The 13510-nt window shown below is 44.7% G+C and overlaps 1 protein-coding gene across 1 annotated transcript; it reads right to left on the minus strand.

Annotated features, from left to right (window-relative positions):
• Positions 1-7649: 7649 nt before the first annotated feature.
• Positions 7650-8039, minus strand: LOC147114418 (histone H2A type 2-C-like). Its single transcript, XM_085992071.1, has one exon. It carries the CDS (start codon positions 8037-8039, stop codon positions 7650-7652), a length of 390 nt encoding a protein of 129 aa, XP_085848197.1.
• Positions 8040-13510: the final 5471 nt, after the last annotated feature.

The following is a 13510-nucleotide window of genomic DNA, read 5'->3' on the forward strand; positions in this document are numbered from 1 at the left end:
GTCAGTCACAGTTGTGTGAGTGTGAGATTATTCTGTCTCTGTCAGTTTCTGATATCTGAGTGTGTGTTTTTCTTTGTACCTCTCAGTGTCTGGTTTGTTAGGACGGGCTTTATTTTGTACATTTTTGTTTCTTATATGTGCGAGTGGGTTGGAATATGTACTTTTTAGTCTCTGTTGAATGTGTGAGTATTTGAATTAATACCTACTAGTTTCTGGAATGTGTGTGTCAGTTTTACTCTATCTCTTCGTCTATGGTATGTGAATGTGGGACTTACTATTTATCTCTCAGTCTTTGGTGTGAGTGTGGGTTTTACCGTGTATCTGTCTGTCTCTGTGAGTTGAGTGTGGGTTTTACTCTGTAAATGTTGTATTATGGGATGTGTGTTAGGTTTTTCCCTGTAAATGTCGTTATCTGTGGTGTATGGTGGGGTGTTTACTCTGTATATGTCATACTCTGGGATGTGAGTGTGTGTTTTACTCTGCAATGTTATACTTTGGGATGTGTGTCAGGGTATTACTCTGTAAATGTCACAATCTGGGATGTGCGGTGGGGGGTTCACTCTATACGTCATACTCTGGGATGTGAATGTGTGTTTTTCTCTGTATCTGTCATACTCTGAGATGTATTTTTGGGTTTTACTCTGTATCTATCATACTCAGGAATGTGTGTGTGGGTTTTAATCTATATCTGTAATACTCTGAGATGTGTTTACGCATTTTACTCTCTATCTGTTTGTCTTTGGTGTGCGAGGGTGGGCTTTACTCTATATCTGTCAGATTCTGGTTTCCGAGTGCCAGGTTTTAATCTTTACCTGTCTGTTTCTGTCATGGAAATGTGGGTGGTCATTCTGTGCCTGACAGTCTCTGGTTTGTGAGTGTGGCTTTATTCTATATCTGTGATGCTTGAGGGGCCATTTGACCTACTCCTGTTTCTAATGCTTATATCTCTGGGATGTGAGTGTGGGTTTTTGTCTGTAATATTCAGTTTGTGCCACGTGTGTGTGTGTTTTACTCTGTACCTCTTTGTGTCTGGGGTGTGAGTGTGGGTTTTTCTTTGTAACAGTCAGTGTCTAGTATGTGAATATGGGCTTTATTTTGAACCTGTTGTTTTCCGGTATGTGTGGCTATGTTGTATTATGTATCTGTCAGTTTCTGTTATATGATTGAGGATTTTACTCTATTCATGACTGTCTCTGATATATGAGTATGGGTTTTTCTCTGTCCCTATTCAGATGGATTGGAGTGTCCTTTTACACGAATCACAGAAAGTTAACATGCAGGTACAATTAGAATGGTAAAAGGAATGTTTGCATTTATTGCAAAGGGGTCGCAGTAAAAGTATACGTATGTGTGCTGCAATTTTGTAGGCCTTTGGTTATACCATAACTGGAGCACTTTGCATATTTTGGTCTCCTTAGCTAAGGCAGGGTTTACATGCTCTAGATGGGGTGTATCAAGTGTTCACGAGATTGATTCCTAGGCTGTTCTATGAGGAGAGATTGATTATAATGGGCATATATTCTGTGGAGTTTAGAAGAATGAGAGGTGATCTCATTGAAACATTTCAAATTATAGAGTGTTTGACAGGGGTAAATGCTGCGAGGCTGTTTCCCCTGGCAGGAGAGTCTAGAACCAGAAGTCATAGACTCGTGACAAGGCATTGGACAATTAGGAATGAGTTGATGAGAAATGTATCCACTCAGAAGGTAGTGAATCTTTGGAATTCTCTACTGCATGGGGCTGTGGATGCTCAGTCGATGAGTGTATTCAAGACTGAGATCATAGACTTTTGGGCACTAAGGGAAACAAGGGATTTAGGGAGAGGGTGGGAAATTGGAGTTGTGGCAGAAGTTCAGCCATGATCTTATTGAATATCGGAGCAGGCTTGAGGGGCAATATAACTATTTCTTATTTTCTTATAGCTGACTGTCTCTTGGATGTGTTTGTGGATTTTATTCTGTATCTGTCAGTCTCTTGAATGTGAGTGTTGTGTTGTTTCACTATCTTCAGTTTCTGGTATGCATATCTTGCATTTATTTTGCACCTGTGATCTTCTGGTATGTGAGTTTCACTCTGTATCTGACAGTCTCTGGTATATGAGTGTGAGTTTCACTCTGTATCTGACAGTCTCTGATATGTGAGTGTGAGTTTCACTCTGTATCTGACAGTCTCTGGTATGTGAGTGTGAGTTTTACTCTGTATCTGACAGTCTCTGGTATATGAATGTGAGTTTCACTCTGTATCTGACAGTCTCTGGTATATGAGTGTAAGTTTCACTCTGTATCTGACAGTCTCTGATATGTCAGTGTGAGTTTCACTCTGTATCTGACAGTCTCTGTTATATGAGTGTGAGTTTCATTCTGTATCTGACAGTCTCTGGTATGTGAGTGTGAGTTTCACTCTGTATCTGACAGTCTCTGATATGTGAGTGTGGGTTTTATGCTGTACCTTTCAATTTCTGTTGTAAGAGTAAGGGTTTTGTTCAGTACCTGTCAGTTTCTGGGATGGGAGTGTGGAATTTATTCTGCATCTGTCAGTCACTGGTTTGTGAGTAATGGCATTAATCTCTAGCTGTCATTCTCTGGTGCCTGAGATTTGTTGTCCCATTTATCATTCAGAGTCTATAATTTGGATGTGGGCTTTATTCTGTATTTGTCAGTCTCTGGGGTTTTATTCTTTATCTGACAGCTTCTGTTGTGTGAGTGTGTGTTTCACTCTGTACCATTCTGCCTCTTGTATGTGAGTGTGGTGTGATCTCTGTAAATGTCAGTTTCAAGTACGTGAGTGGGGATTTATGCTGTATCTGGTAGTTTCTATTATATGAGTAAGGTTTAATCAGTCGCTGTCTGTTTCTGGTATGGGAGTGTGGACTTTAGTCTGTCTCTTCCCGTCTAATCTTGTGTGTGTGTGGGTTTCACCCTGTACCGGTCACTCTCTGGGATGTGAGTGCAAGTTTCACCCTGTATCTGTCAGTCTCTTTTAATTGTGTTTTGATTTTATCTATAGCTGTGAACCTGGTATCTGAATGTGGGTTTTACTCTATAGCATTCTGTCTCTAGGATGTGTGTGTGGATTTTACTCTAACTCAGTTTCTAGTCTTTTGTCTGTACCTGTCAGTTTCTGGTGTGATTGTAGATTTTACTTTGTACCTGTCTGTCACTGCTTTGTGAGTGTGGGCTTTATTCTGTAGCTGTCATTTCTGCTACTGGTTGTGAGTGTGGGATTGATTCTGTATCTCTTATACTGGTAATGTATGTGAGTGTGAGAATTATTATGTAATTGACAGTCTCTTGTATTGTACTATTCTTGCTCTGTGTAACTATTGGATTCCATTCCTTCTCCACCTTGTGTAGGCCAATGCTCGTTTGAGATTATCTGTGACTGTCTCAGGAGGAGGCTTGTTTCAGTCCATTACCTCCGACTCTCTGGTCTTGTATTTTAGTTATTCGATTACCTGTAAACATCTGACATTATTCTCTGGCTATATAAGCTGTGTCTTTATGCATTTCTCCACTTCACCTAACGAAGGAGCAGCGCTCCGAAAGCTTGTGATTTCAAATAAAGCTGTTGGACTATAACCTGGTGTTGTGTGACTTCTGACATTTGTCCACCCCAGTCCAAATCCGGCATCTCCACACTTTAGTTATTCGGGTTGACTGTCCGTTTGCAGCCAGCAGCGAGGACTGACACCATATCAGTGTCTATCTGTTCGTATGTGTAAGGGAGTGAAAATGGATATGCCTATCAGTGCAATGTGTTTGGGCTTTGAAACAGCATCTTATTCAACTACTGCAAGTTACTGTGAGATTCATAATGTAACACTGGAAATTCGGATCACTGTGGGGCTGAGTGCTTCTGCTGCCTGTTATAATAGGATAGAGGCCAGTTCTGTGTCTCTGCGCTCTGTGAGTGATAGTCTACTTACTGTGTGTGCGATGGAGCTGCCTGAATAGTTAACAGAATGTCTCAGAGCCCGGATACTGATATATCTGAGGGAGCGACAATGTATCTCTCGATCACCAGCAACACGGTTCTGGAGAACTCAACGCACCCAAAGGAAATAACCGATTTTTGAATTGTGTTATTTCACATTTCTCACCTGCTGCCTGCAATCGATGCACGTTGTGAATCTCCGCACATCCTCACTGTCAGGCTGTTTCCCTGTTCACTGAACAATAACAACAGACACGGTGAGATTGGAACTGAATCAGGAACATTCACGACTGATCTGGAGAAAGCAGCAATGATTTGAAAGAGCGAGGTGATTTACTCTCTAAGTTATCTTACACTGTGCACACACAGCCCGAGAATGGCTTCTCCCTTCCCCCACTCACTCCATGTTCCGGAACTAGTTCCTGTTCCAATCTGTCTCTTACAAACAATCCCCAGCTTCCGATGAAATTACCCCGACTCAAAGCCCATCTGCGGACACAGTCTCAATGCGATGTGCTGCTGTGAGGAGGCTGCTGTTTGCTCCCTTACTCAGGCCCGTGATATCTCCGCTCCCTGATGTGTTCAGCGATCATCAGCCGAGCACAGAGGAAACGGCCCCCGCTGGCATAGCTGGGGGAGGGGAGCTCACGTGGTCCCTTCCTGTCACTTTAAACACTGTGGGGGAGAGGGGGAGGTGCAGGAAACTGTTTAAATGCTGAAGCATGAAAGCTGGAGGCGGAGCTGAAGCTCAGAGGACGCTGTCTCTGCTCTGTCTACCATTCTGATTCTGTCTCGTCCCAGCCTCTCTCACACTCTGCCTTTCTCAACCAGATCCGGGCTGGCTTCATAAATTCATCAGGACGGCGAGAGTTTATCATTCAGTTGATATTCCTGTAAAGAATTGTCCGGCCTGGAGGAGGTAAAGGAGGCAAAGGACTGGGAAAAGTCGGAGCCAAGCGCCAGCGAAAAGTGACAACATCCAGGCACAAAACAAAGGCTCTTCTCAGAGCCACCCACCGCCTCACAGAGAGAGCAGCGCCCTGGGACCGGGAGCGGGGATATATTGGGGTGGGGAATAGCTTCAGAATTATAAGGATTATTATGGGGTTACAAGTGACTCTTTGGGCCGGACCCTGTATTCTCCCCTCGCAGTGAAATGCTCTTTTAGTCTTCCTGGGTGTCCATGCGCTTAGTGTTCTGTTTCCATTCAGCTTTTATATATCAGACAGATGGTGTGACGGGGAACCGGAGCTTTCCACCTCACAATAGGTTAAACCGAGCTGCTGTGAGAAGAGGCCAACTTGTGAGATTATTCTCCTTCTGAAGTTTGCTTCCTGCACAGATACTGTCGGGGATTGTGAAATTCAAGGGTTTAAGTAAAGTCATTGGATGGACTGCAATGTCTCCAGTTCTAACTGTCGGAACCCGCTGTAACCTGAGGCTACTTCGGATTGGTCGCTTGATTGGAATCCCATTTCCTTAACAGAATTAACTATTGGCCTCAATTGATCAATTTTAAAATTAAGTTTGATACATTCCATCACATTCAAAAAAGAAAGATTTAATTTATAATTATTAAATTCGACAGAGACAGACATTAAATTGGGGCAGTTTCACTAATTTTCTGCTAATTTCCTCACCAGATTGACAGGACTTTGGCCGGAATGAATAAACTGACGAAATCAGTGCATTAAACTGGCGGCTCCTTCAGAGAGGCTGTGGGTGGCTCTGAAAGCAGCCGTTGTGATTTCCATATTTCTGTCAGTAAATTGTAGAGTTTTACTTGGAGCTGGCGTTCTTGGCCAGCTCCTCGGCCAACACCAGACTCACGGCGGTCTGGATGTGTGGACACAATCCGCACTCTCCAAACTATTAGACGTCTTTGTCATCTACTGGCTAAAAGCGAGTGCTGCAACAAGAGACAATGATTCAGCAGAAACCATTTTGATTTTGACAGATACCTCAGCGCCGTGTTTATGTTCCGCTTAAAACCATTGCCAAGTAGTTTATTGGTCTAGCTGAAAACTCCAAACAACCATTAAAAGCAGATGGACGCGCTCATCCGATTCTAGTGTGAACAGTGTGGTTGATCATTGCGTGTGGGATAGACACTCCCTCTGTCACTCTGGTACTATGTGCCAATGTGGGATTCACTGCTGAATATGGGACAGATACTGTATCTGTCACTCTCTGCATTGTCAGTGGCAGATTGGCTGGCGAAAAACGACAGATACTGTATCTGACACTGTCTAGTACAATGTGACATTTTTAAATTGTCTGGTGAGGCTATACTAGATACTTTATCTGTCACTCTCTGGTACTGTGTCAGTGTGGAATTGACAGGTGAGTATTGGAAAAGCACGACCACTCACTACTACTGCTTGTGAGTGAGGGGATATTCGTTCATACAGGATACCAATTGTATGTTACTCTGTTACTGTGTGGCAGCGTTTGATTGTCAGGTGAGTGGTGGATAGATAACTGAATGGGCAAATCTGTGAATTTCAAAGTAGAATTTAAGATTTAAGATGTTAATTTAGATCTGAGATTGGTTGGAATCATACCTAGCACAAAAGAAGTTGGCTGAGGTTGTTGGAGGTCATTCATCTCAATCACATGACATCACTGCAGGAGTTCCTCAGGACAGTGTCCTTGGCCCAACCATCTTCAGCTGTTTCATCAATGACCTTCCCTCCATCATAAGGTCAGAAGTGGGGATGTTCGCACATTGTTCAGCACCATTCGAGACTCGTCAGATACTGACGAAGTCTGTGTCCATATGCAGCAAGACCTGGACAACATTCAGACTTGGGCTGACAAGTGGCAAGTAACATTCGCACCACACAAGTGCCAGGCAATGACCATCTCCAACAAGCGAGACTAACCATCACCCCCTAACATTCAATGTCATTAATATCGCTGAACCCCCCACTATCAACATCCTGGGGGTTACCATTGATCAGAAACTGAACTGGACCAGCCATATAAATACTGTAGCTACAAGAGCAGGCCAGAGGCTGGGAATTCTGCGGTGAGTGTCGCACCTCCTGACTCCCCAAAGACTTTCCACCATCTACAAGGCACAAGTCAGGAGTGTGATGGAATACTCTCCACTTGCCTGGATGAGTGCAGCTCCAACAACACTCAAGAAGCTCGACACCATTCAGGATAAAGCAGCCCACTTGATTGGCACTCCATCCACCACCTTCAACATTCACTCCCTCCACCACCGGCACACTGTGGCTGCCGTGTGTACCATCTACAAATGCACTGCAGCAACTCGCCAAAGCTCCTTCAACAGCACCTTCCAAACCCGCGACCTCTACCACTTAGAAGGACAAGGGCAGCAGACGCATGGGAACATCACCACCTACAAGTTCCCCTCCAAGCCACACACCATCCTGACTTGGACCTGTATCGCCATTCCTTCACTGTTGCTGGGCCAAAATCCTGGAACTCCCTCCCTAACAGCATTGTGGGTGTACCTACACCATATGAACTGCAGCGGTTCAAGAAGGCGGCTCACCACCATCTTCTCAAGGGCAATTAGGGATGGGCACTATATGCAGGCCTAGCCAGCCAGCGACGCCCACATCCCATCAATGAATAAAAAAAAAAATTGTGACCCATAGAACAGAACAGTAACCAGCCCTTTCCTAGATACAGTGGGTGGCTCTGAAAAGAGCCTTTGGTTATTAGATTGAATCTTGTCCGCTTTACTTCCTCTTGGAGCTGGCAGTGCTGGTTTTCTTGGGCAGCAGCATGGCCTGGATATTAGGCAGCACCCCACCCTGAGCGATGGTCACCTTTCCCAGCAGCTTATTGAGCTCCTCGTCATTGCGGATGGCCAGCTGCAGGTGTCTGGGGATGATGCGGGTCTTCTTGTTGTCGCGGGCCGTGTTGCCGGCCAGCTCCAGGATTTCAGCGGTCAGATACTCGAGCACAGCAGCCATGTAGACCGGGGCTCCGGCACCCACACACTCTGCAAAGTTGGCCTTTTGCAGGAGCCTGAGAACACGGCCTCCAGGGAACTGCAGTCCGGCCCGGGAGGAGCGGGACTTGGCCTTGGCCCGAGCTTTACCGCTGGTTTTTCCTCTTCCAGACATTTCCACACGGTCAGAGAAAGAATGAAAGTCTCCTCTGCTACTGCTCTTCTGCATTCCTTATACCTTCTTAAGGAACTCAGAGAGCGAAATTATGATTGGTTGCTTTGTATGAATTTCATTTGTGTTTTCCGTTGACCAACCTGCCAATCAATAGGGCGGAAAAAACTGGCCTCAACAGTCAGACCGCCAACGATTTTTTATTTTCAAAAAGCCCGCCAACGTTTTTCTAAACCACAGAATTAAGTTAATAAATTCATTATTAGTCAAAGATTTCCTAACATTTTTAAATTCTTTTTATCTTATTCCATCACTACCTTGCAAATTCCAGGCTGATACTGTTGTGTATGTACCTTTAAGAGACAACTGTTTTACAGCTCCTGTATACTGTAGTACCGGCAGTGACCACACCTGTATATAAAGCCGGAGCAGGCTTCTGTACTTCAGTCTTGAGACTACTCTACTCCAGTAAACACCTGTTGATTGTTAAGTTACAGCCTCCGTGTAGTTCTTGGGGAAACATCCTATTTAAAGAATCACGGATCTAACAGGTACAATCAGGATTAATTTCGGGTTCTATTTCAAACTGTAACAGGTGCGATTCAATCCCCATTGATTCTGTAACAGGAGACATTCCAGGTCAATCTTTGTAAAAGTGAGGTTTCACAGATTATCGACCGATCATTTGCACAGGCGCGGCTGCGGGAGTGAAACTAGAACTGGGAGTCCTGCTGTGAAAAGGGAAGAGGGACATAGTGATCAATCTGGCCCCCTTCTGTTCTCTAAAATAACTCCCATTCTGCCTTGTTACACTGCAGGAAGTCTCACTTAATAAACGGATGACTCCTAAATTGCATAAATAAATTGGAAAGGTCTTGACAGAGAATAAAGTGACTGAAATCAGAGTCTCGTCCCTTAAACAAGCTTTTAATTCGTCGGCACGCGCTGTAAATGAACAGGACAGAGAGCAGAGGGAAAGAGCGACCACGACCGTGTTTGTAGTCCTTATCAGCCGAGCACAGAGGAAACGGCATCCGCTGGGGGAGCGGTGCTCGCATGGGCCCTTCCCGCCGGTTTAAAAAGTGCAGGGGAGGGGGAGGCTTCTTCTTCTTATCGTGTCCACGGACAGTCTATACATAGCCCAGCCAGAACTGGACACATTTTTGCGCCTTGTTGTTGGATTCGGCAAGATCTGCAACAGTGCAGGGTTCCTCTAACAATGGGCATTGCAGGAGATGTTGCATAGTCTGTGCCTCAGATCCACATTCACAAGTTGTCAGACTGGTTGAATATCCCCATTTGCTTAGTGACACCTTTGAGCAACCTACACCGGTCCTAAGTCTGTTAAGGCACTTCCAGATTGCCCAGTTGCAATTAGCTCCTGGGGGGAGGTTTTCATCAGGTAAAATTTCCATTGCTGGGGGTTGTTCAAGACTGGCGAGCCAGTCTTTCCACAAGGCGATGCGGGCTTCAGATGAGGTTTATTGTAATGGAACAACACTGTTCATGAAGCTCTTCCTGGACTTTAGATGGCTGGGTGTAGGTGTATGACAATGCAGAGGGTGCCTCTCATCTGATGTTTGACGGAGTCGCTCTTTCTTGCTGGCCACCATTCTTCTAATATCAGGGGGAGCGATACCCGCCAGGGTATATAGGCTGTTGGTGTTTGTTGGTTTTAAGCAACCTGTGATAAATTGGCAGCTTGCATTCAGAATGGCATCCATCTTCTTGGCATGAGTAGACCTTTCCCATGCAGGGCAGGCATATTCGGCAGTGGAATAACAAAGAGCAAGTGCACTGGTTCGCAATGTTTTCGGGCTTGCTCCCCATCTTGTGTTAGTTAGCTTATTCAGGATGTTGTTTCGTGCACTTACTTTCACCTTTGTCTTCTCGATGTGGTTCTTGAAGGTGAGACATCTGTCAAGGGTGACTCCTAAGTAGATAGGGTGCTCGCTATGCGTCAGTGTTGCTCCACACCAGGTTACTTTCAACTGACGTTTGGCTTCACGGTTTCTGAGGTGGAATGCACAAACTTGCGTCTTTGATGGGTTTGCGCGAAGGTTGTTTTCTTCATAGTGGGATTTTAGTCCCTCCAAGGCCTCAGAAAGCGCTTTCTCCACGGTGTTAAATTCAGTGCTTTGGTCAGTGACACCTAAGTCATCAGCCTATATAAAACGGCGTGTGACACCGTCAATAGGTTGTTCATTCATGTAGATGTTGTACAGCAGCAGTGCAAACACGCTTCCCTGAGGAAGACCATTCTTCTGAATACGCCACCTGCTGCGCTTCCCACTTAATTCAACATAGAGCCGGCGATTCTGAAGCGTGCTTTCTAACAGCTCTGTTAAGTGAATCTCTTTTGTCATCTCTAGAAGATTGCAGAGGAGACGTCTATGGTTCACTGTATTGTATGCTGCTGACAGGTCTACAAAAACAGCACCTGTTACCATCCCTTGCTCAAAACCATCTTCGATGTGTTGTGTGAGGTTGAGCAGTTGGCTTGTTGTTGATTTGCCGGGGCGGAAACCTGCTTGCTCTGGAATGATCTTCTCATCTACAGTTGGTGCTATCCTATTGAGTATCAGGCGTTCAAACAGCTTATAGGTGTGGCAAAGCAGTGAAATTGGCCGAAAACTCTTAGGATCTGAGGGATCTTTTCCAGGCTTTAATAGTGCTATTACATGTGCCTTCTGCCAGATATTAGGTAGCTTGTGTGTTGCCAGACAGTGGTTGAACAATTGTAGGAGCCACTTCTTTGCTTGCTGTCCAAAATGCTTTATCTGCTCCATTGCTATTTTGTCAAGACCAATTGCTTTCCCGTGTTTTAGATTAGATGTACCAGTTTCCAGCTCTTCCATGGTGAATGGTCTAGTGAAGCCAGGATCATCGCTGTACTTCTTCCTATCTAGTTGTGCTCTTGGTTGTTTCTTGTTGATTTTTCCATTCAGGAGCAACTGGTGTGCAACTTGGTTAGCAGACACATTTGGATGTTGGGCAGCTTTCTTGGGATCACCACCAAGTTTGCGTATGAGAGACCATGCCTTCTTGCTGTTTTTTGTAAGATCTGTTGTCTCTATCATGGTGTTCCAGGTGTTTTGACGTTCTTGAGAGATACTTAACATCACCCTCCCGCCGGTAGATATTGTTTCCTCTGAGAAGGGGTCAGATTCAAACATTGAGACATACTCCCAGTAGAGTTCAGCATTCTCCTTGGTGAGACCAGGGATGTAGTGTACTCTGCAACATCGGGGGATCTTCCTTCTAGCTGTTTTTTGGACAGCTTTTGCAAAGAGGTTGTAGTGCTCAGGTAGTGGTTTAATGCGTTTAACCTTGCGGTCAAGTGCTCGTGTGAAACCGTTCCAATCGGCCTTCTTGAAGTTGAAGCGCCTTTTGAATGGTACGATGGTTGGTAACACTGCTGCATTTGCCTGGATGCCAATAGTACGGTGTTGTGTCTGTGGTATTGGGTCTGTGACAAGCTTTTTGCAGAGGCCAGCGATGTCTTTGCTGGCAATGGCAAGATCTGGATTATATCTACATTTCCAGCGGGCACTGTGGAAGGAGGCTGGCAATTTAGGATCGTGGATGAGACTAAGCTGGTTCGTGTCCATCCATTCTTCGACTGCTTCTCCATCGTTGTTAGTCTCCTTGTACCACCATTGGGTACTGTGGCTATTAAAGTCTCCAATGATGATCTGTGGTTTATTGTGCAGGTTGGGTACAGGGTTAGAGAAGCTGAAATCTGTACCAGGTGGCTTGTACACTGAGGTCACTACTACTTTGCTCAGCTCTACGGTTAGAATTTCGATGTTGTCCTCCTCTGTTTTAGAAGTGGCTTCGACAACTGAGGGGGAGGCGAGGGTTGTATTTTAGCGCATGATCAGATTTCTTTTTATCCCACTTAAATCAACAAAAATGTGATCGTTTTACAAATCGCTTTTATCATTCATTAAATGGGCCTCATTAAGACGATGTTAATTATCATCCGAATTACTGATAAACCGAGTGTGTGACCCGCACACTGGAGTGGGAGTTCCTGAAGAGGTTTACACATTCCGTCAAATGAGATTTTATTTTCACCCACAGGGTGGTTGGGGTCTGGAATTATTTTGCCTGAAAGGGTGTTAGAGACAGAAACCTTCATCACATTTAATAAAAGAACTTGGATATGACCATAAGTGCCGTAAACTGGAAGACAAAGGACCAAGAGCTGTAAAGTGAGATTTGGCTTTATAGATTGTTTATGGCCGACAGACACGATGGGCCGAATGGCCTCCTTCTGTGCCGTAACATTCTATAATACTATACATCGCAGAGACAGAGAGCTATAGAGTAAAGACACACTCACATACTAGACCCTAAGAAATACACAGTAACTCTCAGTCAGATCCCAGAAAGTGTCAGATATAGAGTAAAATCAACACCCACATAAATCCCAGACCAGAAATTGAGTTACAGAAGTGCCGCTACCGATCAGGCTACGGCCGGCAGAGATGAAGGGTCGATTAACCTCCTTCTATGCCGTAAATGTCTACGATTCAACGACTGAAGGCCATTCGACCCATCGTGCGTATGCTGATTTATAACACCTCCACACCTAAATTTGATCTTGTAATTAAATATAGATCTTCACCGATCACAATGTAAATCGTCAATCTATCCCCGCTCCCAGGTCACTGCTCTCTCTGTGAGGTGGTGAGTGGCTCTTAAAAGAGCCTTTGTGTTGTGTTTGGTTGAAAGAGTCGAGTTGTTCTCCCGCCGAATCCATAGAGTGCGGCCCTGCCGTTTCAGAGCGTACACCACATGCATGGCAGTGACCGTTTTGCGCTTGGCGTGCTCAGTGCAGGTGACCGCATCCCTGTTTTACTCTGTATCTGTTAGTCTCTGTTATGTGAGTGTCGGTTTTACTCTGTATCTGTTAGTGTCTGGTATGTGAGTGTGTCTTTCACTCTGTATCTGTTAGTCTCTGGTATCTGAGTGTCGGTTTTATTCTATAGCAAATGTTCCCTTTAAGCTGCCGGTCCTGTGCAGCAGATCCTACGATGTTCTAATGGCAACAACTGCACATGCATGTTAATCTGAATGGGTCGCGCAGCCCCCACAAAAAATACTCTCTGGGAATTGAGTGTGGGTTTTACTCTGTATCTGTCTGTCTCTGGTATTTAAGTGTGGATTTCACACTGTATCAGTAAATCTCTGGGAAGTGAGTGTGATATTTACTCTGTATCTGTATGTCTCTGGTATGTGACTGTGGGCTTTATTCTGTACCTTTCAATTTCATCGATGTGAGTGTGGCTTTCTCTCTGTCCCTGACAGTCTCTGGTGTGTGAGTGCGGGTTTTACTATGTGTTGTTCAGTCTCTGGTAGCTGAGTGTGGGTTTTATTCTGTATTAATCTGACTCTGGTATGTGTGTGTGTGTTTTACTTTATATGATTGAAAATACGGAATTTTTTAGAAGGTGAAACCCCAGTAA

This window comes from Somniosus microcephalus, chromosome 7, assembly GCF_052327205.1.
Source record: "Somniosus microcephalus isolate GS21.2 chromosome 7, FLI_Smic_1.0, whole genome shotgun sequence".
NCBI classification, from domain to species: domain Eukaryota; kingdom Metazoa; phylum Chordata; class Chondrichthyes; order Squaliformes; family Somniosidae; genus Somniosus; species Somniosus microcephalus.